General features: G+C 37.2%; 1 protein-coding gene and 2 non-coding genes across 4 annotated transcripts; 2 read left to right on the top strand and 1 right to left on the bottom strand.

Annotated features, from left to right (window-relative positions):
• Positions 1-2,216: 2,216 nt before the first annotated feature.
• Positions 2,217-26,659, top strand: LOC101676467 (dynactin-associated protein-like). 2 transcript variants are annotated; one of them, XM_045065650.1, is made up of 6 exons: positions 2,217-2,390; positions 2,500-2,674; positions 5,952-6,114; positions 18,745-18,873; positions 22,280-22,444; positions 25,414-26,659. In XM_045065650.1, exons 4-6 carry the CDS (start codon positions 18,817-18,819, stop codon positions 25,882-25,884), a joined length of 693 nt encoding a protein of 230 aa, XP_044921585.1. In that variant the 5' UTR covers positions 2,217-2,390; positions 2,500-2,674; positions 5,952-6,114; positions 18,745-18,816; the 3' UTR covers positions 25,885-26,659. The 2 variants fall into 2 exon arrangements, with proteins under 2 accessions (XP_044921585.1, XP_044921586.1); XM_045065651.1 differs by lacking the exons at positions 2,217-2,390; positions 2,500-2,674; positions 5,952-6,114 and adding an exon at positions 16,023-17,597.
• LOC123387723 lies at positions 20,456-20,561 on the top strand. The gene has a single exon (XR_006602219.1). It is a non-coding gene; the product is annotated as a U6 spliceosomal RNA (small nuclear RNA).
• LOC123387724 lies at positions 26,607-26,708 on the bottom strand. The gene has a single exon (XR_006602220.1). It is a non-coding gene; the product is annotated as a U6 spliceosomal RNA (small nuclear RNA).
• Between the last annotated feature and the right edge of the window lie 1,241 nt (positions 26,709-27,949).

The raw sequence follows: 27,949 nt of genomic DNA on the forward strand, positions 1-27,949 counted from the left end.
TCCCTGCTGAGCAGAGAGCCCAATGCGGGGCTTGATCCCAGGACCCTGAGATCATGACCTAAGTTGAAGGCAGGGTTTAACCCACTGAGCCACCCAGGCATCCCTCAAAATAAAGTATTTTTAAGTAAGAAAAATTGGATTTATTTAAACATTTCTCTTAAAAGAGCTTTAAGACATCTATCTCATCTGTTATAAATATCTTCACTTGAGATTTTTCTCAAACAGTGATGTACCTGAGTGTCATCTAAGTTTCTGGCCCCAAACCCCAAACTCAGATCCATTTTATCATTAAGTCTGGAATGAGAGCAGAAATCTTTAAGAGCAGTTGCCCCCTGGGATCTTCTCCAATTTTGAAACCTCAATCTTTGCTTTTCTTTGTTTTCCAGAGGTCTGTTACTAATATCTACTGGAGCATCTGTCCTCCTATATAATCTCTCATGAGATGGTCGGTGTGGAAAGTTCACAAGACAAACAGATGAGTTCATCAGCATGGGATTCACTACATGGGGTGTGTGACGCTTCCTAGACTGTAGATTCCTCATCTCAAATTCACTTTTAGCTCTGTTAATGGTTAATTTTACATTTCCATTTTATTAAAGGAAAACATTCATAAAGTGTATTGATCTGAAATGTACAGGTAGAGAATATTGTTATGTATCTATATGCAAGTATAAGCACCACCCTGATCAAGATAGAGAAAATTTCCAGAACTTCATAAGATTCCCTCATTCCCCTTTCCTGTCAATTCGTCTACCCCACTCAGGGGTAAACAATGGCCTCTATCATCTGATTACTTTTGTTCATTCTTGAACTTCATATAATAGCATCATATACATGTCTGTTTTTTTACTAGACTGAGCAAGTGCATATACAACATATTGTATCTAACAATGGTGATTTAAAAATTTATGTACCCGTGTACGTGTTTGACATAATGTGTGGAATTCCACTGGGAGTATGCCATAATTTATTCATTGTTGGTATTCGGGTAATTTCCAGCTTATGGTTATGAATAAAAGTATATGAATATTCTTCTACATGCCTTTTTGCCCATATGCACTCAGGATCTTGGGGATCTATCTAGAAGTGGAGCTGCTATGTCATAGGGTAGGCGTGTATCACTTCAGCAGAAACTGCAGTTTTCCAAAGTAGTAGTACCATTTTCCACTCCCACCAATAGTGTGTGAGAGTTCCAGCTGATCTACATCTCACCAACACTTGATAATATCGATGTTAACATCTTTGTGGTATCTTTTAATTTTAGGTTGTCAGTGAGTGATTTTGATCTGACAAATTTGATGGACATCTAAACAATGAGGGTTAATGAATTGGGCATTTTCCCAAAAAGAAAAAAAAAACTATTTTACCCTGATTGCTTTGTTTTCAAGGGTTATTTTTGATTACTTTAGGCCTTCAGATAAATTTATTTGAAAACTTTATATTATTCTAATATAGTACTCACCAAAAAACTTTTTGTGATCATTTTAAAGGTCTCTTTGGGCATACGTGTTTGATTCTGTTGGGTTGTTTTTCAGTTCAGTAGCCAACTTATTTCTTAACTCCTAAAATACGTTGATAATAAAGACATTTTTACAAAGAAGAAAAGGGAAGGTTCTCTCTGAAGTAAATGGAAGAACTAGAAAGGAATGTTTACTGATATACCCCTTAACTATAATTTTTAAGGTGCTAAAAGTGTGCCAAAAGTCTAAAATATTAGGTTTATGTAGTACTCTGCAACAGAAAAGGAATTTGGCAAATATATTCGTAGTAACTGATTTATTAGATTGTGGTGTTCTCATTTTAGGAAACACAGGGTTGGAACCTAAGCAAGTATGACTCAGAGAATTTAATTCTGTCAATTGCTGGGTAACAGCCCTGAGAAATTCAAAGCACTAGGGGAGCTTGAGAAGGTCAAAGCTGATGAGCTGGAGTCACGAATGCCTTAAAGGTGTAGCAACATAGGGAGAGAGCATAGTCATTCTAGGTTTGAAATGAAGGATCTGGAAACTGCGTTGACTTCGGAATACTATCATAGGGAGCCTGAGTGGCTCGGTTGGTTGAGCAACTGCCTTTGGCTCAGGTCATGATCCTGGAATCTTAGGATTGGGTCGCACATTAGGCTCCCTGCTTGGTGGGGAGTCTGCTTTTCCCTCTGACCCTATCCCCTCTCATGCTCTCTCTCTCTCTCATTCTCTCTTAGATAAGTAAATAAATTCTTCAAAAAAAAAAAAAAAAAAAAAGAACTCTATCATAGATAAGCCTTGAACTCTGGAGGAAGGGTTTCTGAGGTTTGCTGACAAATGAGGAGAGGAGGAAGCATGGTGTAGTATTACCATAGTTTGCTTCTGCTGGGTTGGTTGCGGAGAGAAAAGCAACAATACATCTCAGAGGTGAGATTGGTTTTCTTGTTTCACATTGTTAGAAGTATTTTACTTCAAGGACTCTAAGTCCTCTGCTAGGTATTATATTTAATATTTATTTTATTCAACACTTGCACAGATGCATCACAATTTGTTCTCAGTCAACTAAACTATTACTCAAGGTTGCAGATGTAAACGGCAGTGGTCGAAAAGAGAAATAGTCCTGGGTTTAAACCTATGATGTGGGCAGCTCCAGAATGGAAAGGAAATGCGGAAAATACATAGTAACCATGAAACCCTTTAGAAACCAGCCTGTGAGTATTGATTATTTCATTTGATATCTTGTCTATATGAATTTTATTTTTGGTCTAAATAGAAAACCCAAATGCTTTTCATATGACATCACAGAAGCTTATGTATTCTCTACCAAAAAAACCCTGACAATTAATAATTGGTCAGAGAAAGGCAATTTATTGTCTTTTCAACCAATATCTATAAATCAGAAATCTTGTATTTTTTGTGCTACATGTAAACATAGTTTAAAATTTTATTATATGTATTATCAATCTAAAATATTAATATTTTCCTGGAACTATAATTAAAATAATAATATACAGTTATAAGCATGTATAATGTGGCTTCAGCATTTTTTAAAGTATTTTTTTAAGTCTGTTATTTAGGTTTTGGTCTATAATTAATGGATTTTGAAGCTAATTCTAAAAATTTATAACTCAAATAATTCTAATAATTGAAAATAAGAAATTAATTTAAATATACTTTAAAAGTCCAATAAAGATACCAAGAAACCTTGGCTCATATAGACATCATTTTGGCAGATATGTTTTTCATACCCAAGAGTTAACCCATTGTTTAGTTTTTACATTTGTCTTGATAGTAGGAACAAATACAGATATGTAGTTTGAAATAGACAGTTTAAGAATAATTTATAAGTGCCTGGAGAATTTTTTTTTTCCACCCATGAGATAGACTAAGGAAATCATGTTGTTTGATAAATATTTATTGAATGATTAAATATCAAGGAAACGACTTTTGCCTCAAAAGCAAGATATTCAAAAAAATTCATTGATTCTAGTTTACATGACCTCTCCAAGAAAGTATCTGAATCCTCAGAACTGAATCTTCAATATGCTGAAATACTCAGATTAAAACAAAAAGTAGTTGCTTTTAGTGAGGCATTAGTTCATCATTGGATAGTAACAAAGTTTTGATAATAACAGTTAGAAATGTTCCAAATCCCATAAAAACAAGGTGTAGGATATATGCATATTATTCTCTGATTAGAAATTTTACTTTTATGTGGATATTTTGACATAGTGGTGGAGAAACCTACCCCATCCTAGTACAATTTCAACCAATGCAATAAAATATCACTAGAAAGTTACATTTGAAAAACAATCTAGGTTTTTTTTCCTCCCAGCAAAATATTACACCTTAAATTATAGCACCATAATTTTTCAATAAGTATAATTATTTAATAATATATAATAATATATATTATACTTATAAATATATATAAGTATAATATATATAAATATATTTCCATTGCAGTGAAAAACCTTAGTGACTACTTTTGAATAGCTGATTAAACATTATTCTCAGATCTCCATCTATTCAAAATTTAAAGTTTAGTGTCAAACCAGAACAGCAATGATAGGAGTTAAGATCTGGGTTCAGCATTTGTCCCCAAATTCTCCATTCATGTGATGTAGCATAGTGGCCCCGAAATTGTTGGTTTTTCATCCCTGATAAAGATACTACCTGTCAGTCTTCCTTTTTAGAAATGGCTGGGTTTCTAAGATGAGAATAAGATTCAGGAAGCTGACCTGATGAGTGAGGTTTGATTTGATTAGAGTGTGTTAAATGTTTAAGTTCATCAACCTCAGGCAAATTGAGAAATTACTGAATACTAAAGTATCCTATCAACACATGTTTAAAAAAGCACAGCTATTTATAGTGCTGAATCCAGATTTCCTCAGGGCTCCTGAGTGATTAGCAGAATGTTGCTGAAATTGACTTATTCCTTTGCAATTGTTAACTTCGAAAGTGCACCTCCAATACTTTACCTCAAAGGTATGCTTGTCCTTATTTAATCACAATAATAGTTATATTTTAGTGGTTGAGTTACAATGGACCAGTTTCCTACCCACACAATAATTGACGCATTTAATGTTGTTGGTCAGCAAATTTAATAACCATGTAGGAATTACAAGACTTAGAGAACATGTAAATAGCACATTTTCTATCCTGTTACGAAAAAAGTCCTAGATTATTCTATGGTATTTCTAGAGGTAACAACATGTTCCCCTAGATTCTGATATAAATAACTCTACTCCTCTTTAAAATAATATCTTATTCTTTCTAATAGCTTATTCTTTCTAAGCTTACTCAAAAAAAAACCACTACAAATAAAATAGAAAACATTTCAGCTATTCAAAAGATTTTATTGAAGAGGAATTCAATGCCCTGTATCCACCAGTCAACTTAAGAAATGAAACATTTTAAGATTCTTTAAAAATCAGTCAAGACTGTAGTGTGCTTGTTAGGTGTCTTGAGCCAGACTTCTTAGGAGGGGCATTTAGGCACCTAAGAGTTTCCCCAAATGCCCCAAGAGCAGGCTTCTTCTGGAAAGAGTGGGCAGGGCTGCAGCACCACCAACCTGATTCTGTTTTTCTGAGCCTCCCCATGCTCAGTGCATCCCAGTCCTTCCTCACACTGCCTCTTTATCAGGAGCTGCTCATACATCCTCACACATCTCAGAGCCAGTTGGGTGCCTGGCAGGCTCCACCTACTTCCTGTTTACCTTCCTGGGAAGTTTTACTGTCTGCCTACTCAGACCAGGCCCCTCTACACCCCCCCCCCCTTTTTCAGAAGAGAACATTCCTGAGGGATTGGTTTGGTTTGGGTAATAGGCCAGAAATGCAAAAACAAGCACATTAAAAAAGAAAAGGAAAGAAAAGAAAAAAGAAAAGAAAAGCAAACAAAAAACCAAGTGGGGACAATAGCCTGATAGAAAAGAAAAGAAAAACAAACAAAAAAATGAGTGGGGACAGAGGCCTGATAGACTTTGAAGATGAATGGGATTTATTTTATTAACTGGACGATTTTTATGACTTGGATGTATGACAGCTTTGTGTAGTGTATGAACTAGTCTGCTGAGCCTCGCGCAGTCGATGTCCTTACTTAAGTGAATACTGTACAGTGTAGTTCTCTTAACTGCATTTACTGCTATTAATTTGGTTGGTACCAAACCTTTCCTACTCCTTAATTGTCCCTTACTGTTAAGTATTTTAGTACTATTGTATTTTAATTATATATTTCTGACTGTATTTTGTTACTTTGAAAGAATAGACTCGTTGACTTTTGTTCTTACAGAGGCATTGTGTCAATAATGATCTTCCGCTATCTCATGATACTGAAATAAGACAACTTTCTTTCTTTCTTTTTTTTTTCCATCAAGAGCTATTTCGATCAGTGGAATAAAATATAACTTACATGAATAGGTTATATTAGTTGGGATAGTTTTACTTAGGAAGCTCAACTCAGTGAATTTCCTGTTTTCCAAATGCTTAGTTCCGGTGGCCATTCTCAAGTCTAGGTGACTGGAAACTCACAGCGCAGTTCATCAGTTTCCACCATCAGTTGATGTCAGTGATGATGCTGGCACACATGTCACCAGCACCTGCGGACTCCTGGATGCTCATGATGTCCAAAGGGAGACCTCTGTCATGGACAGGTAATGCTTTGGTTACATATAACCACCAAAAAAAAAAAAATTGAAAAAAATCAATTTATTATCAGTAGAGTGCACAGAAAGGGTAAGCAAGGAAGGATTTGTGAGGGCTTGCCTTCTAAGAGCCACTGTTCTTTGGGAATAAAAATGTACACCGGTAGAGAATGGTATAACCATCAAAGATGATAAGGCAATTTTGGGGACCCTTGTTTTATGTGGGTTACATGTGAAAAGAGTCAATATTCTGCAATGAAAGACCTGTTTTGCAAAAGAGCCATAGGTGGGAAACAATGTGTTGTGTTTAATGCTCCAGGGCTACTCTGTCTTGGTCTGCCTCACTGTCCTTCCCTCCCACCTCTAAGACTGACTATAGCCCTTCTTTTAGCCCTTCTGTCTTCAGTCCTCCCACACCCTGCTTTGTCTTCTCTCCTTGGTGACTGGGTTCAGATCTGTGCTTCTGACTGCCTATTCACCTGGCTTTATGGTCATGTCTCTTACCTCCAGGGAGAAAACTGATCTTGACTGATTATTGGTGGTGTTCAGCTGTTTAGTTGGGTTTTCTGGGCTCCAGCATTTATCCCACCTGGTACCACCACCCTGCTTAGAGACTCATTAAGAAGGGTCTCAGTTTAGCTCAATTTTTAAATAAAATAATTTTTAAAAATCTTAATTCCACTGTAGTTAACATATGGTGCTATATTAATTTCACATATACAATATAGTGATTCAACAGTTCTATACATCACCCAGTGCACACCACAAGTACACTCTTTAATCCCCATCACCTAGTTCACCCATTGCATTCCCCCCCTCTCCACCCCGTAACCATCAGTTTGTTCTCTAGAGTTAAGAATCTATTTCTTGGTTTGTCTCTCTCTGAGCTTAACACTTGGCACAATATAAGAGACCTTTTAGGTCTGAGAGCAAAGGGAGAATGAATGACCGTGATCTGGTGGAGTTACTTAATATGACTTCTTGCTTGCCAATGTGTCTATCACTGAACAGAAGGAGATATAGTTACCATCTGGTCTTTCATTGTTTAACAGATGGGGGAAATACTGTTCTGAAAGGGCCACATTTTTGCAAGGGTTCAAGTGTTAAGTTAGTGGTGGACTAGGCTGTGTGCTCAGTTGCATTGCAAGGTTCCAGTTTGCCTGCCCCTCATCCTGCTCCTGGTTTGATTCAGACCCCAGCATAAATCATGACTATTCTGAGTGGTGAGGGCAGTCATTGATTTTCACCAATGCCTCAACCCTGTGGGATAAAGTGACATTTGGTCGCTGTTGGTGCTCCTTATTCCCTGGCTTTGTGCTTAGTGTCTGTTTCTCTTTTTTTTTTTTTTTTTTAAAGATTTTATTTATTTATTTGACAGAGAGAAATCACAAGTAGATGGAGAGGCAGGCAGAGAGAGAGAGAGAGGGAAGCAGGCTCCCTGCCGAGCAGAGAGCCCGATGCGGGACTCGATCCCAGGACCCTGAGATCATGACCCGAGCCGAAGGCAGCGGCTTAACCCACTGAGCCACCCAGGCGCCCCAGTGTCTGTTTCTCTTAATTGCAACCCTGGACATCTAACCTGGGGCTTCCTTCCCAAAATTGAAGCCCATTTTTTCTAGCAGTGAAACACACTCCATTCCTTTCCAAGGTGTCAGCCGTGTGCTCCTCTCTTCTATTGCCCTGAGCTCAGTTATAAGAGCAAATGACAGTGAGCTAATCACAGATTCTAAAATTGAGCAAGTGTCAGGAATTGTACCAAATATGTTATATACACTATTGTCTTCTTTCATCCTTACAATTATCCTTAGATAAAGGTTTACCTTTTCTTGTGAAGAAATAGGAGCTTAGGACATTGAGGAAATTTCCAGGTATTGGCCTATTTATGAATCAGATATAAAAGTCAACCCTGAATCTTTAGAATCCAAAACTCTGAATCACTATACCACACTGCTTCTGATAAAGAAAAAATAATTAAAAAAATAAAATTTCAACCTCTTTTTGATTCTTTCCCCGAAGACTGCTGGGGTAAATGTTATTCACCACCTTAGAGATAAACAAGCAAAAAAAAAAAAAACCTCAAGACTCAGAGGAGGGAAGAAACTTGCTTTTGATACCAGAGCTTTTAGATTTAAACTCAAATTTGACTCCAGACCTTGCATTCTTTTTGTTGTTGTGCTGCGTATCCAGGAACATTAATAAGCAATATTTGCTGCTCTGTCGTCTTCATTATCATCATCTCACAGATCCTTCTACAGAGTTGACTACATGACCAGCTGTGTTCTTACCACATGGCACGTATTACTTGATTCTGGCCTCAGAAGAGCCCTGCGACAAAAGCCCTGCAGCCAGGCTGATGGCACAGGCTCAGGGGTTTGAATGGAGTGACTTCACTCACTCGGGAGCCTGGCCCAGTGTCCACTGCCTAACTTGTTGATGGTTTGGAAGTTACAGCACTGTTTGATTTGCACAAAGCTCCATGTTTGTCCTGTAAGTCAGGTGTCTTTATTACCAGCATCCCACAGACAAGAAAACACACACTTAGAAAGGTTAATGTAATGGAAGCAGCGAACAGGAGCTGGACTCCAACGAGGACAGTCCTGGCCCAAATTTCATGCTGCCAGATAGTAAATCGAGTTGAAATGTTAGCCAGGAAACATGTCGGGATCAATACCGGAAGGCTCCAAAGAAGCCTATTAGTGGGACCTGTCAGGTACTATCAGGATTAGAAAGGAGGGGATTTTATTCAACCTTTTAGTAGTCCTCTGATATAGGCAGCCTCCTACATTTGTCCTGGTTTCACTTTGGGTAGATGTAAATGTTTAACAAATTTCCATCAACTCCTTTTTAAATTTTTTAATTTGAGAGGTGTACATCTGAGAAGTTTCTTTTTCTAATGTTAGGCAAAGCATAAAACCAATCCTTTCCTAGAATAGAGGCTTAGAGATTAAGCCCAATATTTATTACTAGAAGACTTTCCAAATAATATTGATGATTATATATTTTTATTTTATTTTTTAAAAAATATTTTATTTATTTATTTGTAAGAGAGAGAGAGAGAGCGAACACAAGTAGGGGGAGCAGTAGGGAGAAGCAGGCTCCCTACTAACTAAGGAGCCTGATGTGGGGCTTAATCCCAGGACCCTGGGATTGTGACCTGAGCCAAAGGCAGATGCTTAACTGATTGTGCCACCCAGGCATCCATGCAGAATGTCTATTGACAACAAAAATGAGAACAACTTCCTTAATATTGATTTGGTATATTGTTTTAAGAAGCTTTTCTTTAGCAGTGACAATATTCCATATCAAGAAACCTAATAGGACTGTATATTCAATTTCTGTTTATGTGGCTATGTGTTCAGTTGAAGGGGGAGTGATTAATGTTGTGGCAGCAGGTCCCAACAGAGGGTAGTGCTGGTAGTGTTGGAGGCTTTTGTCATATTAGGTAAAAGTGAAGTCATTGTTCCTCCTTGTGATTATAGAGTGAATTATAGAGTAAATTATTATGGAACTAGATACAGTTTCAGTTATCATACTGGTGGCTATTGCAGTCATTAGTTCAGTCTATAGTGGGGAAAGAGGCCACTGTAGTTGTAGGTTCAGTAGAAATTGTAGAGCCTGCTGGTACAGGTAGAGATGCTAGTTCTGATGGAGTAGATGAACTTGACGTAGTGCTAGCTATGGTTCTTTGTTCTGTGAGTGTGATATTGATGGCTGTTGAAATAGTAGGATTGAGTACAGTGGAGTAGTGCACAGCAGTGCTATTGTTGGTGCAGCTGTTGTGGTTGCAGCCAGTCTGCAACCACTTCAATTTCTACTGTAGGTACAATCATAACAGCTACCGCCACCACCACCATTTCAATAGAACCTACAGAACACCAACCACACTTCAACCGTACCTATTACCAGTCTCCACTAGTACATTAGCAGAAATGACAATCCCAATAGCAATCGCCATGTGTCAGCTGAACCCACAAGTAACACTATGTCAACTGAGGAGACACTTGTATGGAACCCACAACTACTACTGCTTCAGTTGAAACTACAGCTTCCAGAGGAACCATTACTTTCACCTGAAGCCATAACCATTACCAATGAAATTTACAAGCATAACCAGCATCACCACAAATGTACTTCTTCTGTTGTGTCCACTGAACAAGGTACTGTCATAACCACTATTACCAGGTTAAATGAAATTGAAACAAGCATAGCTCTATTTGAAACTACAACTACCATAATTTGTACTGGACTGAAAACTAGAACTTCCACTAAAACATCAATAAAATCGAGATCTGATAGATATAGAAGATAAATGAGATGGATTTGGTGTTGTGGCATTGATAATGGGCCAACTTGTTATTGTTGGAGTAGTTTAAGTTTTATGACTATCAGGTCCAGTGAAATATTTCTGTTGACCAAATAAACACTTGTGATAGCATTTGTACATTCAAATTTGAGTATGAGTGACTGTGGGGATGGTTAGATGTAACATAATCAAGGTAGTAATTAAAGATTGGGTTGCTGGTAGAGAAGGTTATTGTAGTGTTTTGCCTTGAGAGTTGTGGCATTAGCATTTGCAGTAGAAGATTCACTGGAAGCAAAGTCAGTGGTTGTGCCGGTACTTGTTGTGGGCTGTGTGTTTAGTTGAAGTAGAAGTAGCTGTAGAAATTGTAGGCTCAGCTGAAGGAATAGATGTAGCTTAATTTGACATGATGATAGTGGTAGAGTTAGTAGACATTGTGATAGTTGCCTTTTAGGTGAAGTAGGGTAAGAATTATGTTCACTTGAAGTACTATTAGTAGAGGGTTGAATTGAAATGTTGGTAATAATGGCAACCATGTAGTAGTAGGATCAGTAGAAGTTAAAGTTGTGGATTTAGCTGAAGGGGTATTTCCTAAAGTGATTGTCAGGTCAGTTGAAGTGCTATTAAAATTAAAGTGAAATTTAAATTAAAATCCTTGGAGTAGAACAACAAACGGTAACATCATACAAGTTCCCTGTGGTTTCCGTAAGTCGGTATCCCACCAAGGGTCACAACAATTGGACTTCTGTCACCATAGATTCGACTTGCCTATTTTTAAACTTCATGTGAATGGAACCACACAGTACATGCAATTTTGTGTCTGACTTCTTTAACTCATCAGTAGATCGGTGATTTGTGTAAGGTGTCACAATTTTTTCTAGGCCCTGATAGTCTAAATGTCTGACCATGGGATTCCAAGTAGCTGTATGACCTGAGCTGACTGTTATGAACTGATCCACCAAGTCATGAAGTTGGGCATGTGTGGTGGTACACACCTTCAAGAAGGGGTACTTCAGTAAAAGTAGACAAGGCATTTATGCCTAAGACTCAGAAGATGCCATAGAGCTCTGGGCAATTGTGGAAAATTGAGATATGGCATCTGACCTCTGGCAGGCTCAATTAGAGAATCCAGTATTTTGGGACAATCCATGTCCTATTTTGCAGATAACCATTCTCTATTTGGGACAGTTGCAGAGCCTTCTCTTGAAAGCATACACTGTGTCACTGGCCAACTTCAATGTCTTAGTGGATCAGATAAACCCATTATATCTAACAGCCAAAGCATTCTAATGGGTTGATAAAGTGAGTCAGGAAAAACATAAAGAAGTCATATATGGTGCCTCCAAAATAAAACAGGCCCACCAAGCAATATGCCATTAAGTTAGTGGACATGAAAAATAAAGCAACTTGCCTTTCACTTCAGAATGTTATCTTATATGCATTTCCCCAGCCTGCAGAAGGCTCTGCCTCCAGAGCTTTCCAAGGAGGGCAGTGGTTCTGCCCTTCCTGATGAGATCTTTTTACTACATGATGGAGGGCTTTTTGTCTGGGTCCTCCTGAGGGAAGCAATCACAGGATAGGTCAGAAACTCACATGGCAAATTCAGTGCAACATATCTAGTCCCAAGCCTTTATGTTTTTAATTTTTTTTAATATTCTATCAAAGAAATTGTGTCATTTTGGCTCCATTAAATGTAACGCACCACTGTCTTGGTTTTATGCAACCAAATGAGCAACCATCAGGGCTACTCCGGGCTCCTCAAGCTAGGACATTAAATCTAGAACCTTGAATAGGTATACCTGTGTCATTACATTCAGTTCAATCCCATGTAAAGATCCTTTCTTTCTGGACCAGCACTCTCAGAATACACTCCCACACATGTTTCCTGTCCTTCTGTCAATGTTGTTTGGCTGCGTAATCCCATTTTCTAGGAATTGGTCACGGAAAATAGCTTGAAATATAGATTATAATACCTTTCCATATTACTCATAATTGAGGACATAAAAGAACCTAATAGGTTAGCTCAACTAATTCACATATGACATCACGCTGGGCATTAAATGTATTGTTTTTTAAAATACTTTAAATTACTGGGGCAAATGCATATGCTAAAATGTTAAATGTGAAAGAATATACTGTGTGTGTGTAGTGTGATCACAATTCAAAAAATGTATGGCTAAAAACCAGAGGTTTTCTAATTCCTGTAGCATGAGAACAACCACCTAGTTCTGAACCTCCCTACATTTATTTCTGATGTCCATACAAAGTGGAAAAAACAAAGTAAATAAAACAAAAATTTCCATAATAAACATCTATTGTATAGCTCAAAAACAAAGAAGACCTATAAACTCCAACATTCATGTACGTAGGGTGAAAAAAAGTTAAATCAGCAGAATATTTGTTGTACACATGCTAGCAAAATTAGAAGTTTGACAACATGAAGAGTTAGCACTTGTGAAAAAATGAGAATGCTATTATGGGAGTGGGTATTCATACCCACTTGGAAACAATTTTGGGAAGATGTGGTGAAGTTGAAAAAATACACACCTGATGATCCAGGAATTTCACTCTACATTATACATCTTGAAAAAAAATTTTTTTTTAAAGATTTTATTTTTTTATTTGAGAGAGAGGGAAAGAAAGAGAGAGGGTGGGAGGAAGGAAGAGGAAGGGGAAAGAATTTCAAGGAGACACCATGCTGAGTGTGGAGCCTGATGTGGGGCTCCATCCCATGACCCTGAGATTTTGACCTGAGCTAAAACCAAGAGTCAGACACTTAACTGACTGAGCCACTCAGATGCCCCTTCACATCCTTTAGAAAAAAAATTTTTTTAGAAAAATTATTATAAATGTTTCTAGGAAGACATATACTAGAATATTCATAACATCATTGTTTATAATAATGGAACCAAACTCAATTTGTATCTCTAGGAGAACAGAATAATAATTGTGTTATCTTCAATCAATGAAATACTACAAAACAGTGAAAATGAATGGGATAGAGTATCAGTGTCATTGAATTTTATAAACCTACTCTGGGCCAAAAAACCCCATATTGTCAAAAAACACACTATGATAGGTTTCATATACATTTTAAAACATGCAAAAAATTACATATTTTTTGGAATATGTTAAAACATAGAAAAATATAAAGGAAATATAAACATCAAATTGAGAGGAGTGGTTACCTCTGGTAGGAAGAAAGGGAACATGGGGATAAAGACAGAGAGATGACCCTAATGAAATATAAAACATTTTTATTTCTGTCATATCATGGAAAGATATTTGTTCTAGAGCTTCCTCAGTCCCATAGAGTCCCCATCTTCATCACCCATTCAACACCATGTAAGGCTGATGACATAAGCAAAGCCCCACCTTGGAACTGTGGGCCTGCTGGTTCTGCTCTGTCCACCGTACTCTGAGTAGGACTATGATGTTCCATCGCTCAGCTCTTAGGTCTTATTCTAATCCCAGGTATAGGGTTGACCCCAAACTTCCATATGTTGTGCCTGAGTTTTTGGCGTCCGAGAGACCACCAAGGAGCCAAGCACCGATGCAATCACACGAAGGTTTATTCGACAAGCTTAAGCTTGGGCCCAAGTATACCCATCACAGCTGAGTAGGGACTTGGACCCCGAGCTTAGTTAAGGCAAGGGTATTTATGGGTTCCTGTTACTAAAGCAGGGTGGGATTCCTGCAACCAAAGCAGGGTAGGGGGTCTCTGGAACCAAAACAGGGTGGGGCTTACTAAAGCAGGGTGGGGGTCTCTGGAACTAAAGCAGGGTGGGGCTCCCTGGAACCAAAATAGGGTGGGGGTTACTAAAGCAGGGTGGGGGAAAGTTCAGCCGTTGGGCACAGGGGTCTGAGATGGCTGCCAGAGCTAAGATGGCTGTACTTACGCTAAGGCTAAACCTGAGGTGGGATGGCCTTGATTTTCTCGGCCTCCATATTTTCCCCTGAACAATTTTGACCCTTAAATCTTTAAGGTTGTTGAGGGTGGAAGGTCTCATCTTCTGTGTAACTTCTTCCTGCTGAGAAGGGGCATAGAGTTGTCCCTACATACTCGGGTCAACATTGATCAGTTGGGGATTGTATAGGGGAGTTATGAAAGACAGAGGCAGCTGAGTCCAGGGGTTTAAATCAATCATTAAAGGAGAGAGGGACTGTTTAAAGTGCTAACCTGAGTAGGTCAAAACCCAAGAAATATTTTGTAATAATCTGGAACATCAAGATGGCTGCACTTATGTCAGGGCTAGACTCGAGATGGGTACAGCCTTGTTTTTCTTGGCCTCCACACATAGGCCCCATTTCTGACAAGGTATGATTCCAGAACTTACAAGTCCCAATTTCTCTCCTTGCTTGACTAGGTAGACCTGAGATTTTCTTAAATTATGATTCTGAGTTCCCCCTCTAATAACTGGTCTATTTCTTGCAATTGCTTAATGAAGCCTGGAGCCCTAGGCTGTTCTTAGGACAGCCCTGCAGGCTGTCCATGCCTGCAGACTGCAGACCTTTTAGTAAACCTCAACTCCTAGGTCCAAGGCCCTGCTGGACATATGTCTGCACAGATGCTAGAAACTCCCCACTTTGAATCTCTTAGATGCCTGAGTCCGGCTATTTGTCTGATGTTTGGTTAGAATGTGCAGGGTCATGGACATTGAGCTGTGTCTCCACCCTGGGAATTACCAAGTGGTACTTGGAACCTGATTTCCAGCAACTCTATCCTTCTGGGCATGTCTAATTCCAGATGATAGCACCACCCTGGCCTTGCTTACAGTAAACATCCATATTTCCCTAATTATCTTGACATATGTCACCAGAGTCTCTAAAGGTTCAACAGTTGTATGATCTTCCCAATAAATTTAGCCTCAAATATTCTTTCACCTTTTCTCTGCAACCTTCTTTTGGCACAATATGTTATATATTAAGCAATCAACAATGGCTATAGATAACAGAAGAATGGGAAGTCTGAGATTCTGAGGTCCACACACTCTAATTTTTTTTAAAAAAATTATAAAATTTCTACAAGCCACATATATAGTCCCTCATAAGAAGCACTTAGGTGAGGTGAGATGTGTTTTATAATTCAGATTTTTAAAAGTCTTATAAAGGCAATATGAAACATTATACAATACCCCCATGAGGACCGTGATAGAAAACCTGCAATAGATATTGATATTTTTGTAATTAAACTTGTGACTTATCATGCCAAATTTATTAAAGGCTAAAAATAGTTAGTTTTGATTAACTTTTGCTGCCAAACAAATTAATGCCAAATATTCAAAATAATGTTTTCAAAGGCTTTTCAATTTTGGAATTGTGAATTAAGGATTGCAGACCCATATTTTGAAGAAAGAATGATTTAATTTTGGGTGTCTCCAGACATAGCAGGACCAGAGTTTAAGGCCATTGAAGGAACAAGAAAAATTTTAGCTTGGTAAAAAAAGAGAACTTCCAGGGGTGCCTGGGTGGCTCAGTGAATTGGTCCTCTGCCTTCGGCTCATGATCCCAGGGTCTTGGGATCGAGCCCTGCATCAGGCTCTCTGCTCAGCAGGGAAAATCTTAAAAAAAAAAAAAAAAAAAAGAGAACTTCTGAACCATGAAGGTCACCATCAAATGGAATTCCAGACCTTGCAAAAGCCATAAATTTCCAGTCCCTATGGTCAAACAGAGATGCATTATGCAGTTTCTGTTTATTCTGTAGAAGCCGATGTATTTACTGTGATGGAAACAACTTCCCATCATACAAAACACACATATCTTGAAATAAATAAAAAAGAACATTCTTTGTTTAAACAAAGCTATTACAATTTAAATAAAATTGAAAGTTCAAAGCCAAACATTCAATAAACGAAGGGTAGGGGTCAATAAGGGTCTTCTCTGTCTGAATCAATACTGTCTGGATCCCCAGGTTTGAGACATGTGTTAGGTGCTCAATAAACAGTTGGGAATAAGTTAATGAAAGACCATGTTTGTCAGTATAAACATATTTAAAATTTGTAAGTACACTTCAAATCTATAATTAAGAAATTCAGTGGCATACATTAAAGCATGGTTTTCTCCTGAAGTTTCTATTTTTAAGTAAGGCTAATTATTCTAACGCCATTGTTTTACTGAAATACTTTTTAACTACTTTTGATTCAGGGAAGGAACACTTGCTATGGAGATTGAGTCAGCTTTGATAACTGTAATAAAGAACACCCTGATAGTATTATGATCACCATATATAAAACACATTTGCTTAAATTTTCAGTGTTCATTTTTAACTTTAAATGATTGCTTCTGATTGCTTTGATAATAAATATGATAGGGCACTTTGGAAATATATTTTTGTCCCTTTTTTTTCACAATGATCTTTCATACTTTTGAATTATTTGGGTTCTATATCTGTATTTTACTTAGGCTTGAAATCCTGCCTGATTGCTTATTTTAAATGCCAACAACAGAATGAAAAACAAAACGTAATAATTCCTTTCCCTAAAATATCCAACATATTGGATCTCATATTATAAACTGGCCAAAGAAGTAATAATCAAAGCATAGTGAAATTTCAGGCAAGAAAGATTTGTTTGAGTAACATGATTTAAAAAAAATACTTTTGACTTAGACTCTCAGATAACAATGCAATTCACCTATTAGATGAATGAGGAATAGAACTTTCCCCTAAAGATTGGTCAGCTATCAAACAATTCCCTCAACTACTGTCAGTCAGTGAGAATTTCAGGTTTCTTTTTGGCTATAAATCCTGTCAATGAAGACTTTTTATAGGAGATTTTGACAGAATGAGAGATACCCATGCTTTCTTTCTTTATAACAATCCAGATGTGTTTTGTTTTCTTCTGTTGACCTTTGGATGGAGGCATTCATGAGAATTGTTAATAATCCACGCTGAAGAATTGTTTTCCACAAAATAAACAAAACTCTAATATTTACATGGTAAATTTAGCTTTGGGACAATGTGTTGTTTAATTTTGTGGCTATTTTAAATAAATTTAATATTTTCTATGTTTTTCTTCCAAACTTTGGAACTGAGCCTTGCTGCTACTCGTAGATGGATTAAAGATTGTGAGCATGAGATCAAGGGATAGAGTAAACTTTCACTCTCTGTGCCATTGCTATAATGTGCAGATGCTGTCCAAAATAATGGAGTTCTTCCTACACCCCAGCTATGTTGCACTAGTACCAAATTAAAGTAAGTGTCTCCTAAGAATATAAGTATAGTGATATTTTGAAGCAAATACAGTCAAGTTTATACCCCTTATTTGGTAATTTTATCATTCTGGTTTTCAAAGAAATCAGTTCACTAGAAGGTCATGTTTAGTATTATTAACATCTTTGACCCATGTATATCCTTTGTAGTCCATGGCCATACATAGGCATCCTTGGCTTTGTTTCAACAGGAGTAAGAGTAGTCATTATGTTTTTACTCCTCCTTAGAACAATTCCCTTCCCAGCTTTTCAAAGCTTTGGTTGTTTTTCTATGATCTCTATGTCCTAAGGTTTGATGCTATGTCATTTCAGATCCTGTAAAGCTACTTAAGCTGAAGGTGTTGAGTACGTTTATAAGATAAATTTCAAAGGATCAAAGAATTCAGAATCTAAAAGTGTCAGATACAGAATACACACTGGTGTGGTCTGTTTTGTTTGCTACTCAACTTTTTTGTACTAGGAAAAGTCCCTGGCACACTTTAGAAACTCAGTGCTCTCAACTGTTGAGTGAATAAATCAATAAAAGTTCATCCTTTTTCAATTTGAGACAAACTAGATTTCTTGACAAAATGACAACAAAACTCTTCCTCAAGATTTTCAACATTCTTTCATTCCTTTGGCATCATTGCCTAGGCTAGGAAGCAGATTTTAATAATTTTTAAATGCATGTTAATTCCTGAGTAACTGCCCAAGTAGACTTCCAGACACCAGCCTTGAGACTGAAAAGGTGAAGCCATCCTAAGGTCATGGGTGACTAAGAGATGGTGCCCACAAAGGCAAGAAAGCATTCATGCGTGGGTAAAGAGAAAACAATGGGAAACTTCCAACTCACATTTTTTTTTCTTTGGTTGGTCCTAAAATAGAAGACATGTGTCTGAAAGATGGGGCCAAAGGGAAGAAAAAAATTTGATTATGTAAGATTTTCAAAGTTCCTTTCTCTCATGAGTGTCGTTGAGGGAGTAATCACAGTAGCACTCAAAGGCTGTATTGGTTTTCTGTGATTAACACTTCATTTCCTTCTGTAAAGTAGATTCCACTTTAATGCATAACTACTTATTACTTAGTTTAATCCTCACCTGCATTGATGCATCAGAGTTGATTTTCCACTAGTCATTTAAATTATTTCTCAGGTCGCAGATATAAAGGGCTGCACAGGAATTGAGAAATATCCTTGGAGTTAAGCCTGTGGTGGAAGCACAAGAATGGACAGGAAGCATGGGAAATATGTAGTAAATGTTGAACGCTCTGAAAACCAGTCTGTGAGTATTGCTGCCCTATTTTAATACTTTGCCTATATTGCCATCTGATTTTCAGTCTTGAGAATCAATGAATCTCTTTACTACTACATGGTCAATGTCATAATTTTGCATTATTCTCTAAAATGAAGAGTAGCCATGTATTAAATTCTTCTGTTTCAACTTTTCATGTTATATTCTTCTGTATTTTACTTTAGAAATTGTTTTGCATATTTGCTAATTTAAAGCATTGCCAATGTTTCCATTACCACGTGATACACAAATAAAGCCATCTAACTTTCTGTATGCACCATCGTGGAAACCTGAAGCTCCAGTGATATCTTTGGTTTGGTTTTGAAGTAATATTTTTACAATTTGAATCTTCGCTTTTATAGACTAAACCTGTTAGAACTTAGATATCTAAATATGCTGAAAATCCAGATATTAATCTTGGATCTTGTCATTAGGCCTAAGAAAGAAATCCTCTAAAAATCCTCACTTTGTATAAAAATGTGGTTATATTATCTGTCTTCCAATGTTTTACATCAAGAATCAAGCCTTCACTGTATAGCTGTAAGTGCTTTTCATATCTGAACAAGTAACCTTTGGTATGAGAATGAAGGATGGAAGTGTGCTACAAATTAAAATAGTAAGTTAAAATTCACTGCCTGAAGAATGAATGAAATATTTTTGCTTTGCAATTTGGAGCTATGGCAATTAGCCTGTGTTAATTGCCTACAAGATAAGCCAAAGAAGAAAGTCTTGGCTCTGTAGGTGTTAGGTGAACAAAAGACTCCCCTGGAGAATTTCTGGTGTACCAAAAGAAAAGGGGCTTGTCCCTTGAGTCATCTTACAGAGGACTCTCCTGAAGCTGTTCTCCTTGTCACTCGGAGTTTGACACTCTATGATTGGATCTTCAGGATGCCTGAATACTCAGATGGGAAAAAAGAATCCCTTTCACCAGGTAGTCATCATCTGCATAGCTTCTCTGGAGAAAAACAGGCTTGAAGATGTTTACAAATATTATTTTGAGTTGTTTTTATAGCATATATCTAGATAGGTGACTATTTCACTGTATTATGGATATTTAAAGTACAGTTATAAAAGTATTTTTCCTTTAAGACCAAATTCAGTAATGAAGTTTAAGAATTATTTGAAGATTATAGGCAAAAACAAAATAAATTTTGGTGTTTGGTTTTTCTGTTGGGATGTATGAGATCTGAAGTCAGTCCTTATGAAGTCAGGAGGAAAACCCAAAGAACTCTTTTTGGTAACTATAGCTAATTCACTTCAGTTGCCTGTGGCCATTTAGCTAAGGCTGGTTATCTGATTAAACATTTGCAGCTCTTTAACTGTTCCAATTTTGTGTAGAGACTCCACCTCTACTAAGAGCCAGAGCAACATAACACAGTAAAAATTATTACTTGGGTTGCAATATTACTGCAAAGCTGAGCCTAGATCATAGGTTCTCCACCCTAGTATAAACACCACCCATCATTTTTCTTCTTTGAAAGGACTGATTCCATCAGGGCCAGAAAATTCTGGAAAACTGGCCTGGTGAGTGAATTTTACTTTGTTTACAAAGTTCATTAAAATATTTAAGTTTGTGCTCACTTTGGCAGCACATATACTAAAATTGGAACGATACAGAGAAGATTAGCATGGTCTCTGTGCAAGACGACATGCAAATTTGTGAAGCATTCCATATTTAAAATATATATATATATATATATATATATATATATATATTTATTTATTTATTTCAGTTCATCAACTACAGGCAAACTTGATAATAACTAAGGCATTGGTACTTAGCAAAATAAGCAAGGTTGTTACTAAAGGTAAGTCCAACATTGCTCAAATTTATCTATTGAATAACATGGAGTTTGTTCAGTTTTATTCAATAAAACGTATAGTTGTTTTCTTTATTTCTTTGATATAACAGAAAAATATAACTTTGCAATCTCTACTGCCAGAGTGTTCCATCTTATCTACAATTAATAGCAATCATATTTATTTTTTGTGTTGTTCACGGTTGTTCTCAATGGACCAGTAAGTACATAAAATACAATTCTAATCTGACAGTTTTATGGAACTCATGAGTTGATGGACCAGCAATTTTTATAGCTATTTAGTAATGGGTTATAAATCAACATGACCCAAGACAACTAGTTGTAGCAACAGGAGGAATAAAAATGCTGCTGCGACAACTACCACTACTACCACTGACAGCCAACACTTACAGAGTACATACAGACATTGCTCTAACCCTCTTCCAGTATCTACTCACTAACCCTCATAGCAAATCTACAATGTGTAGTTTTAGGTTTTGCCTTTGGAAGATGAACAAGGAGAGGCAGAGATGCCCTTGACTCACAACAGAAAGAAACATGATTCTATGAGACGAAGATCCCCCAACAGTCCTATGTAGTTTTTGAGGTGTAAAAAACTCTTGGCCCAGTTCCATAATTCCTGAGCTTAATCCTCTCCCATTGTTGTTTCACCTTGTTCTTTCCCTTTCTAAAACACCTCTTCCCCCAAATCTTTCCTACTGAGCCCACCCCATGTTTAATCCTTATTGCCTCCTTTCTCAACAATATTTTGCAATTGTTATGCCTCCCTGTTATATTAGCATACAAACTTCCTAAGAGTAGAGACCTTTTTGTTGTTGTTGAGAACTGCATTTACATGATTATATGTCCAAGAGGAAGTCAGCATAAACATATCACAAACTGACAAATAATTTGTCTTCGGTCTCTTTGTCATGGGCATACAGGTTCCATTGCATAGATGGAAGGAGTCTTTTTGTTTGAGAATTTCTCATTAGTATAGTGTAGATTAGTATACACTATATTAATATCTTGCCATAGTTTGGTATAATAACATACTGTATGCAATAGAGTGGAGTGGAAAGTACACTGGACTTAAGACTGGAAGGTTTGAGCTCCAAAGCTTGCTATTATGTCATTATGGGATGACGGTGATGATGATAATAATAATAATAATAATAATAATAACCTCACCTCTTTTGGCTCTAATATTTTCATTTCCCAAATGACCTAAACAGGTTGTACCTGATAAACTGCAAGAATTTGGCTCTATCCTTATAGGAATAGAGACTTCCTAATACATGCTTCACCTACAGCAGCTTGCAACGTGAGGGCATTTAATAATGCAAATAATATTGTAGAGAAGACGGAATGACATACATTCCTGATCTGGAACATTGGTAACATTTTTATTATGCAACATGTAATAATCTATCTAGATTTTTTTGATTTTCAGAATATAAGAAGAAAACATTCCTTTTAAAAGTTTTGTTATGCTTTATCCCTTTTAAAAGTGATACTCTTGATTATGTTTGATAGAAGAATTTACTTTAGAAATGCAACACCATGGCTTCCTATTCACTTGTGCTTTATTTTTCTAGCCAATCACGTGTTCAGATGACCAAGAGGCTCACAGCTCTGCATGCTGGCACCGACCTTCAAATGACACAACCAGTCATGTCTCTTCCAACTTAACTGGACTGTATGTGAGCCCAGGAGTCCTTGTACACTCACGATGCCCACACATAGAATTATCCAATGCACAGGTATTGTTTGATATAGCAGCTTCTACCCAGGTTGGAATGTGTTCTATACAGGGACATATTTGTTCTATTATTTCTCAGGAAATATATTCGATCATTTAATTCACCTGCATTCATGTTAAGCATCTGCTGTATTCTCAATATCATTATAAGTCACTGTGAGACAATTTATAAGAATAATAATATTCGATAATTCCTGTTTTCTAAGAGCTAATGTTCTAGTTGGGAACTCAGATATTTGCACAGAGAGAAAATATATGACAAAAGAGCATAAATGTGAAGTATAAATGTAGGTGGGGAGAGGCAGAGGAGCATATATGCCGGCAATGTCGGGTTTATACACAAACTAGAGTGTGATGGGAGACTGTGTCATATTCAGAGTTTCAAGGGTCTTACTCAGTTGGTGATCTCCTTATTTTCTTCTGCTATTCTAGCCTCCAGATCTGTATGTTGCACATTCTATAAGTTTCTTTAATCTGACCTCTGACGCACTTGACCTTAACATAGAAACCTGACTCTGTTCTCCAGATACCTTCCCCTAGCTTTGGAGACTAGATCCAGCTCTCTTTGGTTCCTGACCTTATCCATTGGCTGAATTAACTTTACCTCAGGACTTCAATCCTATTATAGAAATTTGACCTTGACTATAAATTACTTATTCTACTTGAAAGTTTGTTTGGGTTTCCCTGAGTCTGGAATTCCTACCCTCTGTTGCTTAATCTTGCCGTAGAGAGTCTGAACCTTGTTTCTTGATTCTGGATAAAAATATAAACTGTTCATACTGTTGCTGAGACAATGTACAAGAATGGATGAACTCAGTAAGATGGAGTTAGAACATGTTCCTTCTTATTGGCAGAGGCAAACTAATTTATGTAATCCTAGTATTGAGAAGTCTTAAATAAAATCTAGTCTGCTACTTTTTAACCCCAGCTGCATTTTAGATTTTTTTAAGAACTACCAATGCCTGAGCTCCACTCGTTTGGTTAATGTCTATGGCTGCTTTAAGACTCCATTGACAGGTTGCAGTAATTGTGACCAAAATTGTATGGCTCACAAAGATGAAACTATGCACTATCTGGCCCTTTTGCTGACCCTAAACCTAGAGTAAAAGAGACAAGGACCTGGGAATGTGAACAATAAAAGCTGAGCATGGATATTGAGCCTATAAAAGAAACTGGGAAGATTCTGGTGGTGGGGGGGAGGTTAGGAGGAAACCAATGAGAATGGAATATCATAGAAGCCAAAGGAGGAGACTATTCAAGACAGGAAGGATGGTCTTCAGAGGCAGATGTTACTGAGGGCTTGCGTATGGTGCAGGTTAAAATATGTCAGTTAGATCTGAGAGAATGAATGTCATTGGTGACTTTAGTAAGAGGTATTTTAGTGGCATGGCAGAGGCAGAAGCCAGAGAAGATTGGGTTGAAAGGTATGCAATGGAGATGTTGCATTTAGATGAGTCTCCAGAAATTTCATTTTCCAGAGAAAGAGAAGTGGAAGAAGCTAGAGAGGAATTTGGAATCAAAGGAAATTTTTTGTTTGAGATGGAAGAGATTTGACTGTATATAAATGTTAAAAGGAAGAAGTCATTTAATAGGAACGTGGTGAAGTATTTAGTCCCAGAGGAAGAATGAAAAAAAAAAATGTTGCTGATAAGAGTGGAGATGGAGGGCTGAGGGTAGGCAGAGGATGGGGAGGGGCGGGATCCAAGGACGGATTGGTAGATCTGCTTTAGGCAGGAGGATGGGACAGCTCCTCTGTGTCAATCAGGGAGGGAAGAGAGGTGGGGCCCAGGCATACTTAGATTTGCAGATTTGGTACCTAGTGGGGCTTTCAGAGACTTTCCATTTGATGGTTTCAATGAAATAGAGAAGAGGTGAAGTCTAATGGGAATGAGGGGGTCAATTTGTGTGCAAGGGTTGGTGAGTGGAGGTTACAAGTTTGAAGAGAGAGAAGATTGAGAAAGATTTACGATACGAGAGAGTATCTTAGATAAATGTAATAGGATGATGGAACCAGTACAGAAAATTTATTCAAGAATGGTAATCATACATTTATTTTGACTCTGATTTGTCCAGGTACTTGACTTTCCCTGACAGTGTGGCTGCTTAAGCCAAGTCCAGAGAAAACAATCATTTATTTGCCAGATGGAGGAATGATGAGGGAAGTGCAAGAGATTTTAGGGAATTAGTGTTATTGAAATAATGGACTATGGAACAAAAGGTGGATGAGGAGGTATGTGAGTGAAACAAGATCTGCTGGGCCAATAATTTTGAATTATTATTAAAGATTGTATTTATTTATTTTAGAGAGAGAAAGAGAGACAATGAATGCGAGCAGAGGGAGGGGCAGAGAGAGAGGGAGAGAGAGGAAGAAAATCCTCCAGCGGACTCCTTGGTGAGTGTGCAGCCCAATGTGGGGCTCGATCCCAGGACTTTGAGATCATGACCTGAGCTAAACCAAGAGTCAGACGTTTAACCAGCTGAGCCACCCACGTGCCCTGACCAATGATTTTAATAAGATGGAAGAAAGGTTGCTATAGGAATAATTGAATAAATAAGTTGGAAGGAGAAGAGATGATGGTGAGAGCATGGGATTCTTGAGAGACTGAGTTTGGAAGTGGAACAGTTTGGGGTAATGACAATATCCAGTGAAGGACTGGGTATATGACAGAGAATTCACCATTGGAGTGCTGTTCTGCTTATGCGAAAAGATAACACTCTCTCCTTGCATCACTGGAAACTGGAATAAAAGAAGATGAGATATTGATACATATTGATTTATTCTAATGTTAGAGAAAGGATGCAATTACTTTCACCTGGATAAAGACTTGGACTTTAAGCTTAAATTTCTTCAGCGATATAGAGGGATTCTAATCATGTTAATGCACTAAGGTATAAAGAACACAAAAGAAATGAAAAGTCAGAAGCATTTTTGTTTTTCATTACTGATATTGCCATTTACACTCTTCTTAGGTAAAAGGAAATTGCTGTAATAACTGGTCTCTGTGGGAAGTCTTTTTGGCTTGTCTCTTAGCCTCTGTGATAACAACAGCAATTGGAGTACTCATAATATGTCTGGTGAACAATAGAGGAAGTGACAATTCTCCCATTACTAGCCAGCTACCCTCCAACAATGACATTCCCACAATGACATCTACTACTACCAAACCTGCAGTGACCACCACTTCAACTGAACCTACAACTATAACCACTTCCACGGAATCTACAACCACTGCAATGTCCACTGAACCTACAACCTCCACAGCCCCCACCACCACTACAACAGGACCTACAACCTTGACAGACCTCACAGTCACTACAGCAGAATCTACAACCTTGGCAGGTGCCACCGTCGCTACAACAGGATCTACAGCCTCAACAGGTGCCACCACCACAGCAACAGGATCTGCAGCCTCAACAGGTGTCACCAACACCTCAACATGACTGACAACCATCACCACCACCACAACCAGACTTACAAACACAACCTCAGTCACCCCTTAAAGGAAACCCACAGGTACAACAGCTACCACTATCACTTCAACTGAACATATAACCACAAAAGCTACAACCACCACTTCAAGTGAAACCCCAGCTGATGCCACTTTAACAGAATCTACAACTGTTGCAACTTCAGTAACAACAAATGCCATTATAGCTTAATCTTAGTGGACAACCAAAACAGTTACTACATCTACCGTCTCTTTAACTGAACCCACAGCATGACTTACTTCAGCTGAATCTACAACTACCATCCTCCTACTTCCCCTACAACTACTGTAACTGTCACTTAGTTTAGACTAACAGTGTTCATTGCTCTCCTTCAACCATCTGTAATCTTCACTAGTCACCTAAAGTACAAATGCCACCATTTTCACTTTACTAGAGTTACCATCATTTGTCAAAATGTTCTCTTCTGTGACAAGTTATGCTTTCGTTATGATCACTACAACAGCCTACAACCATTCTCCTCACTGGCTTTTCTCCCAAATAGTAGCTGCCTCTTCTCCAATATCTGCTGAATCTATACCTACCGCCATCACTCCATTATACTTATGGCAGCTACCCTGGTGCCTGTTGAATAACAATAATTTAGTGTGCAATGGAATAATTATCTGAACTTTCACTAAATCAATACTTTAGGAGTTCCAAAAGTCTTTTTTTTTTTAAATATGGAACATTTCACGAATTTGCATGTCATCCTTGTATAGGGCCATGCTAATCTTCTCTGTATCATTCCAATTTTAGTACATGTGCTGCCAAAGCAAGCATGGAGTTTCAGAAGTCTTAATACTGATTTTATTTTTAAAGATCTGAACATTTATGCCATACAGATCTGCTTTTGTTTCTATATTTCAAAATAATATAATTTCTATGGACAAGGTAACCCAATTTATTGAGAAAATCTTTTAAGAAATTTTATATAAAACTTCAGAGTAAAATTAGTCATTTAGATTTTAATATATATTGGTTTCTATTCAGAACATAGCATTTTTAATACACAAATTACATGCATAAATTTTATATGTGAAGATTTAAACAAACATGTAGAGAAAATGTTAGAATTTAGAAATTTTTGTTATGGTGAAGTTTATGTTTCTGCAGTTTCTCTTTAGATTATAATTACCCTGTAAGCCACCATATTTAGTTTGCATTAATCTTAGTGAAAGTGCATTTGAATCTCTATTAAAAATTTTTTTTTGCAAAAATCTTTTACAAAAATTATTTAATGCAAAAAAATTTTTTGCATTAATATTAGTGAAAGTACATTTGAATCTCTATTAAAAAATTTTTTTTGCAAAAATTTATTTGTAATCAAATACATATCTTAAGTCCCAACTATGTACTAAAGTTTGGAAGATACGGAAGAAATTGTAACAATGCAAATAAGTAGTAAATTCATTAATTTACACCCTGTTACTATTGAATTCTTAATAATTGTAGCAGGTTTACATTATAATTGCTGATACCCCAATTATAATTGCTGATCTTAATCAGGATCATTAGATTGCAACTAGTAATCTATTACTTAAAAAACTTAACAGGTGTTTGTGACATCGGGGCAGGTTTGAGAATCACCGGTTCAAAGATCATAGTATAGGAATGACATTAGTTAGTGTGATACATATTTTAATTTAAAAAATTAAATATCAGTATCATGTTCAAGGCATGCAAAAAAAAAAGAATTGTAAACTTAGTTATGTGCAAAAAAAACCTTACTTAGTCAATTATATATATGATCAATAGGGGAATGTTTTATTTACTATATTATATAAAAATATTTTCAAGAGAAACATATTATAACTTCTAGACAAAGTAAATTATTTAAAATTTTTTAAAATTGGACCACAGTGGGGGAATCTGGGTGGCTCAGTAAGTTAAGCATCTGCCTTCAGCTCAACTTATGATCTTAGGGTACTGGGATTGAGCCCCATGTTAGGCTCCCTGCTTAGGGGAGTCTGCTTCTCCCTCTCCCTCTGTCTCTCTCCCGACACTCATGCTCTCTCTC

This window comes from Mustela putorius, unplaced genomic scaffold (genome assembly GCF_011764305.1).
Source record: "Mustela putorius furo isolate JIRA1106 unplaced genomic scaffold, ASM1176430v1.1 tig00003858_pilon_pilon_pilon, whole genome shotgun sequence".
NCBI lineage: Eukaryota > Metazoa > Chordata > Mammalia > Carnivora > Mustelidae > Mustela > Mustela putorius.

Coding starts and splice junctions, on each gene's coding strand:
- LOC101676467 (XM_045065650.1), top strand. CDS start 18,817: ATGGACAGGAAGCATGGGAAATATGTAGTAAATGTTGAACGCTCTGAA. Junction 18,874..22,279: donor AACGCTCTGAAAACCAGTCT/GTGAGTATTGCT, acceptor TTATTTTTCTAG/CCAATCACGTGTTCAGATGA. Junction 22,445..25,413: donor TAGAATTATCCAATGCACAG/GTATTGTTTGAT, acceptor CACTCTTCTTAG/GTAAAAGGAAATTGCTGTAA.